This window comes from Colius striatus, chromosome 1 (genome assembly GCF_028858725.1).
Source record: "Colius striatus isolate bColStr4 chromosome 1, bColStr4.1.hap1, whole genome shotgun sequence".
Classification (NCBI taxonomy): domain Eukaryota; kingdom Metazoa; phylum Chordata; class Aves; order Coliiformes; family Coliidae; genus Colius; species Colius striatus.
The window spans coordinates 63,789,548-63,797,231 of record NC_084759.1 but is presented as its reverse complement, the minus strand read 5'-3'; the positions used below and the strand labels follow the sequence as shown (position 1 = coordinate 63,797,231).

Sequence of the window (7,684 nt, the reverse complement as noted above, 5' to 3'; positions counted from 1 at the left end):
GTTTTAGTTGAGGTTAACGCCTGAGAGTGTCCCGGACACCGACAACTTGTGCCCCGGTGTGCGGCCGGTGTGGGCAGGGCGGGAGGCGGGGGGAGCCCGGCTCTGGCTCTCGCAGATAGAAAACTCGGGGGAAGCAAAGGGAGTGGCCAGGTGAGGTGGGGGGAAAGAAGCTACTTTTCCAGATTTAATACGGCGATTAAATAGTAAATGGTGTAAAAAAAAAAAAAAACCAAAAACAAAAAAAACCCCCCCACAACATAAAAAACCCCCAATACAAACAAACAAAAAACCCCGAGTCTTTTTATTGCGTCTCCAGAGGCTTAAACTTCTTATGTGGACAATCCAAAAAAACCAACAAACCTGCGTGGCACCTCAGGTTACCCCGAAGCCCGTGGTGCCCGTGCATAATCAGCCGCTCTCACTTCCTCGCAGGCCTCGGATACGTCGGAGGCATCGCACCAACTGGGACATTTTTGGGGTGGCCTTTGAACCGGCAGCCCCTTGCCCCCGCTCCCCCCGCTTCGCTCTGGCCCCAAGAGTTCTGGGATTCCCTTCCCCGGCCCTGAGTGCCTCGGCGCTGGGAATGGGGAGAATGTGCCGGGGGTCAGAGGCTGGGAATAGGGGAAGCCCGAGGCTGCCCCCTACTCCCTCTCCCCGCCACCCCGGGAAGAGGACGGGGATGGGACAGGGTGAAGGGGGGCGGGGAGGAAAAGGCGGGGGGCCGTGCAGGGCGCCCCCTGGCGGGCGGCAGGCGCCTGGCGGAGCGCGCCGAAAGTTGATTTTGTTCAGGAAGCCGTATCGTATAAAATTAACGACAGCCAATAAAATTAGCTTACATGTTTCAACAGTAAAAGTCCCAAACAAAATAAAGCTAGTTTAAGTGAAGCTAAGAAGTGCTGGTTTGGCCCCGTTCTCTCTGTCTTGAACTGGAGTCCTTTTATCTAAAGCCCAGTGCACAAACATATAGCTTAATGTGACTAGTGTTCTTCCTTTTATTTCTTTCTCTATGGCAACCAATATGTTCTGCTCAGAAATGTTCCCCCATCAAGGAAACAAATGATCTGGAGGGAGCAGCTCTATACGGCATCTGTTCCGATGGAGCACACAGAGTTAACCCCAGTCAAAAGAGACGCTGGGCACGTCAACAAGAAGTGGAAAATGAGCGATTCTTCTCCCCCCCTCCCAATTGAAACCTATACCTCCCTAGTTTTACAAGCCATTTTATTGATTTGACTATCGACCGTTTCCAAAGAAGTAACTAATTCTAGGAAATTACAATGATCATCAGCTATTGTGTATCCAAAAGAGCAGCTAAGAGGAAGGTGGGGGGAGCGGGAGCGGGAAAAAATTATGCAAATAACATGGCAAAATTAAAATAAATGAAAGTCACGTAATGGGATATTCAAGCCTCGGTAAAGTTTTCAGGAGCGGTATCTGGCCTACTAATTTCATCCTACATTATTTATCACATTATTTATCAAGCTGACCCAAACGCTATAAAAGAGTTTCAGATCATTAGCCTACACCTCTCAATTAGAGGGGATACGGCGAAAGCGGAGAGACAGTCAAGACTGTCAGCACAGAGAAATACAGCAAAATCTGGGCTGTAATCCTCCAGCCCCAATCTCCTTGGAGAATAAAACGAAGGGATGTCCTGGTTAGTTTTGATTGATTATACTCTTTTTGATGGACTTTCACTACAGAGCTCTAGATGTTGTGCTTAACCGGCTGTTCCCTAGTTACAACATTAACCCTCTGCCTGCACTGCCGCTCCGCACCTTCCCCTGCCTCCCTCCACGTCCATCCCTCCGCACCGGTGCTGCCAGCAGGTGTCCGGGTCACTCGCGCCGCGGTCCCGGCCCCGGTCCCGGCACGGATCCCGGCCCCTCTCCCTCCAGTCGCACCGATCGGGCCCCCTCCCTGCCCGTCGCTCAACCCCCCCCCCCCCCCCACTCCTCCCTCCCTCCGCATCCACCTCCCAGAAGCAGCGTTTCAAAACAGCCCGCATCTCTGCCTCTCCTTGACAAATCTGTAATATTTTCGAGAGCTTTCCTTTTTCCCTACCCACCTCCCCCCTCAAAACCCTCCCCGAGTCCGGGTGGTACAATAATTAACAGTGCCCACAAAAGTGAAGTAGTAACCAGAAAGACTTTCCAGCACTGAAGAATTGCTTTGCTGCCTTGAGCTTTGGAATGAATCCATGCTTTTTATGTAATATTTCACTAAGGTGCTTTTTGTTGCTGGTGGGAATTTTTTCCCCACTTTCCTTTCCCTTTCCTTTTTTTTGAAAAAAAAAAAAAAAAAAAGCCTGTTTCCTTCCAGGCAGTTGCCATGGGTTTCCCTGTCTTGTACCAAGCTTTTGAAAATATATATCCAGAAGACTTTAAAGAAAACAAAAGTAGATAAAAAAATATAAAACACTTACCGATCACAATTCCAGGATTTAGAGATTTTTTTTTTAATTTTTGATTTTAATAAGGTGACAGGGGGGAAAAAGCATGTTCTCAACTCCAGCGAAACGATCCATGTTAAGATTTTCCTTTGCACTGACTCCACTAAGCCCCGCTCTCCACTAGTCTATTATTTTCACCAAAATATATGAAAATTTATGCAAATGAAAATCAGCACTAACTGTTCTCCCCTTGTTATACTTTGGATTTTTTTCCAGACAAAACAATCACACTCTGCAAGGGAGGGGGTGGGAAGAGTTGGGGAACTAAGTTGGATGTGTTGTGGGTTTGCTTTTTCTGGTTTGGTTTTTTTTGTTGTTGTTTTGCTTTTTTTGTTTTTAATAAAAGACATTACTCCGGCTTGAGCTTTATTTTTTGTTGTCACTGTTATGAAGCTGTACTTTTTTTTGGGGGGGAGGGGGGATTTCTCCCCCCCCTTCCCTTTTTTATGAAGAAAGTAGATCTGTTTGCAGAGGCGCTATCACGTTTCATCAGGCCACCTGAGACGGCTTTTGAAAGCGTGTACTGTGAAATTCATAGCAGTAATTTAGACAAAATCCTCACTGTATATTAATGAAAGACGGCCCCATGGCACCGTTCCTATCCTCCCCATTCAGTGTAAACAAAACCACGAGACTCTCTCGGTTTTTGAGCCTGATCCAAGCAAAATCGGCTGGAAAGGAAAACATGGGGTTCTGGCACTGACTATTCAAACGTCTGCACCTGGAGATCTCAGATTTATTCAATGAAATCTGTGTTGGATCTTTTATATATATAAAAAAAAGAAACCTTTGGAGGACGCACGAGAACAAAATAAATATATATATACATATATATATAATCGTTATGTTTGGGGTTTAGTTACCAGCGCCCTTTCAGATATGCACGCTTCACTTTAATGGATTTTCTAAACCTACCTACCATGTACGTTTTGCCGTGCCAGCCGGGGGGCTGAACGGAGCTCTGGACATCGGCTTCCGTGCAGGCGGCGATGCTCCCTCCGCGGGCGCGGAGGGGCGCGAAGGGTGCCGCGAGCGGGAGGCGGCTCACCGCCTCCCGGGGCCAAGTTTTTCAGCTGGAGGAGGAGGTGGGGACGGGGCAGGGCCAGGCGGGGGGGCGGGGGGGCTACGCTCCCCCATTTTAATGCCCTTCCCCCCGTTTCCCGCTCATGTTCTCCGCGCGCGGGCCCGTCGCAGTTCGGGGAGCGTGTGCGGGGCGGCGTGCGTGGGACGGGGCGGCACGGCGGGCGTCACGAGCAGCTCCGTGTCCCCCGAATGTCCGAACGGTGTTATTGCACCGGCAGTCCCCGAGGAGCGTTCAATTTGCCCTTGTTTTTGTTGCCACTTTCTCTTTTTCCGCGGTTCACTGAGGTTGCCTGCGCGCAGCGTTTCCGCTCGGTCGCATCTCCACCCCCCCCCCCCCTCGCCCCCCTTCGCTCCCCCGCCTTTCCACCCGCCCCCCTTAACTCTTTCCGCTGGTCGAGGAAGAATACCGCGTTTCACGCCGTGGGGCCGGCTCCCTGCGAGAGCCCGCGGCTCGCAGGGCAAGCCTGCCGCCGGCTCCCCTTCCCACCTCCCCCGCCGACGGGGCGGCCCTTCGCCGTGGCTGACGAGCCGGCCTCCTGGTGTGACGGCTGCGTGCGTCCGGCGGCCTGGGCGCACCCCGGGGTGCAGGGGCGAACAAAGAGAGGAGGAGGCGGGCGGGGGGCGGACGCCTGCGGGGCACAGCTGCGGGAGGGCAGCTCGGGGTGCCGGTGTGGGCACTGCCGGGGAATACGGGAGGGGAGGGGAGAAGGTGGTACCTCCGCACATTCCCACCCCTGCCCGGCTTCGCTGTTATTATTGTTGTTGTTGTTGTTATTAATTATTACCGCCCGCCCCTGCCCAGGCGGCGGCAAGAGAAGCTCCGAGGTGCGTGTGTCTGCCGGGCAGGAAGAGTTAAGAGGCGGAGGGAGGAGGGCAAGGAGGGATGGAGGGAGGAGGGAGGGGAGAGGGAGGAGGGAGGGACAGAGGGATGGGAGGGAGGGAAGGAGGGGGGCAACTTCCAGCTCCGACGCCACTTTGCCTAAATTAAAAAGCAGCCAATCGGAACGGCCGGAAGGGGGGCCGCGCGGCCGGCGGCGGGCTGTCCGTCACGGGGCGGGCAGCCAATCGGCGGGGGCGCTGGCGGCCGGCTTCCTCGCGGCGGGGCCGGGCGGCGGCGGCGCGGGCGGCGGCGGCAGCGGCAGCGGCGGGCAGGCAGCGGGAGGGAGGAGGGGACGGAGGGGAGGGAGGGAAGGAGGGGAGGGAGGGAGGGAGGGAGGGAGAGAGGGAGGGCGCGGGCACGGCCCGGGAGAGGGAGGCGGGGAGAGGCGAGCGGCGGGACTCCGGCACCGCCAGTGCGCGCTGCCAGCCCGGCAGCCAACTTCCCGGCTGGAGTTAGTGTATAAAGGATACCATATATGCACACACACATACACACACCTCTCCACCAAGGCGCTCCTCCTCCGCCTCCTCCCTCGACCAACTGCTGGAATTAAAATAAAAAGCAAAACAAACACCAAAAAAAAAAAAAACCAACCAAAAGACAACAAACCGAGCGAGAGAGCGAGCGAGCGGGAGAGGGAGAGAAACAATTCGCGAGGTAACGAGAAATTTCAACTTTTTCATTATATTTTTTTACTTTTCTTTTTTTTTTTTCAACGGTCTAAAGGAAAGGTAGAGAGAAAAAAAAAATGTCTTATCCAGAGCGTGACTCTAGCAAGAAGGCTTCGGCAGGACTCTTGTTTCAAAGAGGACAAAGTGCTCCGGCAACAGCACAACTTTGAGAAATGCATCATCACCACCATCACCACCATCATCATCACAGGAAGTTTTCGTAGGACACCAACAAAACTTGCAAATAAAAGAGCAAAAAGGAGATCTCGAGCAGCGGAGGAGAAAGAGAAAAAACCAGAGAGAGACAGATAGACAGAAAAAAAAGGAAAATATACTCTCTCCCCCCCCCCCCCCCCCCCCCCTTAAAGCCTTAAAGGAAGAAGAAAAGGAAAAGTTTCGCTCGGAGAGGGGAAGGCTGAGAGGTGGAGATGTACTCCTAGGGGAGCGGAGGGGAGAAGGCACGGGGGCTTTTTGATCCCCCCCCCCTTTCTTTTTCGCTTTTTAGCCTTTGTTTGGTTTCCTCCCAGCGAACAGCAAACTCGGACAAGAAGAAGGCGGAGGAAAAACATATGTACAGCTAAATATTTCTCCCCCCCTTTTTTTTTTTTGGAAAAAAAAGAAGAACAAAACGATTTTTTTTTTAATTAAAAAAAAAAAAGGCGAAGTGAAAGAGCCGGTGAGTGCAGAGAGCGGGCCGCGGAGCGGAGCCAGGACGGCCGGCGGACGGGCGGAGGAGAGCGCGCCGCGGAGCGCTAGCAGGTGAACCCCGCGCCCCGGCGCCCCGGCGAGGCTGGGAAGGCGGCGGCGGCGGCGGCGGCGGCGGCGGCGCGGGCGGCGGCCCCGGCAGCGGCCCCGGCAGCGCCGGGCAAGGGCGCTCGCGGCGGGCGCCCGGCAGCCGGCGGCGGCGGCGCGGCGGCGGCGCGGCGGGGGCGAGCGGCGGGCGGCGGGCGCGGGATGGCCGCGGCCACCTCTAACCCCTACCTCCCCGGCAACGGCATCCTGGCGGCCGGCTCCATCGTTCACGCGGACTCTGGCGGCGGCGGCGGCGGTGGCGGCGGCGGCATGCAGCCGGGCAGCGTGGCCGTCACCTCGGTGGCGGGCGGCTACCGCGGCGACCCGGCGGCCAAGATGGTCCAGAGCGACTTCATGCCGGGCGCCATGGCCGCCAGCAACGGCGGCCATATGCTGAGCCATGCCCACCAGTGGGTGACAGCCCTGCCCCACGCCGCCGCCGCCGCCGCAGCCGCCGCCGCCGCCGCCGCCGAAGCGGGCTCGCCCTGGTCCGGCAGCCCCGTGGGCATGACGGGCAGCCCCCAGCAGCCGCCGCCGCCGCCCGACGTCAAGGGCAGCGGCGGGCGCGAAGATCTGCACTCGGGCGCGGCGCTGCACCACCGGCCGCCCCACCTGGGCCCCCCGCACCAGGGGCACCCGGCGGCCTGGGGGGCGGCGGCGGCCGCCCACCTACCCTCCATGGCCGGCGGGCAGCAGCAGCAGCAGTCGCTCCTCTACTCGCAGCCCGGGGGCTTCACGGTGAACGGCATGCTGAGCCCCCCCCCCCGGCGGGCAGAGCCTGGTGCACCCGGGGCTAGTGCGCGGCGAGACGCCGGAGCTGGGTGAGCACCCCGGGCACCACCACCATCACCACCACCAGCACCCCGGGCACCACCCGCCGCACCACGGCGGCGTCAACAGCCACGACCCGCACTCGGACGAGGACACGCCGACCTCCGACGACCTGGAGCAGTTTGCCAAGCAGTTCAAGCAGCGGCGGATTAAGCTGGGCTTCACCCAGGCCGACGTGGGGCTGGCGCTGGGCACCCTCTACGGCAACGTCTTCTCGCAGACCACCATCTGCCGCTTCGAGGCCCTGCAGCTCAGCTTCAAGAACATGTGCAAGCTGAAGCCTTTGTTGAACAAGTGGCTGGAGGAAGCCGACTCCTCCACGGGCAGCCCCACCAGCATCGACAAGATCGCCGCCCAGGGCAGGAAGAGGAAGAAGCGGACCTCCATCGAGGTGAGTGTCAAGGGGGCCTTGGAGAGCCACTTTCTGAAATGCCCCAAGCCCTCCGCCCAGGAGATTACGAACCTAGCGGACAGCCTGCAGCTGGAGAAGGAGGTGGTCAGGGTTTGGTTTTGCAATCGGAGGCAGAAAGAGAAACGGATGACCCCCCCGGGGATCCAGCAGCAGACCCCCGACGATGTCTACTCCCAGGTCGGCACTGTCAACTCCGACACGCCGCCCCCTCACCACGGACTGCAGACCAGCGTGCAGTGAGGGGCACCGCGGGAGGGCCGGGGGGCGAGGGGGCACCGCGGGCCGGGCCGGGCCGGGCCGGGCCCCGCCGCCGGCACCGGCCCCGCCATCAGCACCGGCACCGCCGCGCACACCCGCACGCTCATACCGACACACTCGCACACACGCACGCACAGACAGACAGACACAGGATCCAGGCTCGTTCAGACTGCTTGTGTTTATATATATATGGATATATGCGTGCATCTATATATATATAAGATCGATACCAATAGGGAGCGGTGGAGAAGGTCGATCCGAGCGAAAGCGTTCAGACCGTGTTGGGAAAACGGGGTGGAGATGCG

At 57.5% G+C, this 7,684-nt stretch overlaps 1 protein-coding gene across 1 annotated transcript; it reads left to right on the top strand.

Moving 5' to 3' along the window:
• The first annotated feature begins 6,040 nt into the window (after window positions 1-6,040).
• On the top strand, window positions 6,041-7,361 carry POU3F3 (POU class 3 homeobox 3). Its single transcript, XM_061988484.1, is given in 2 exon segments — window positions 6,041-6,642; window positions 6,644-7,361. Coding segments are annotated over 2 exon segments (1,320 nt in total).
• The last annotated feature ends 323 nt before the right edge of the window (window positions 7,362-7,684 follow it).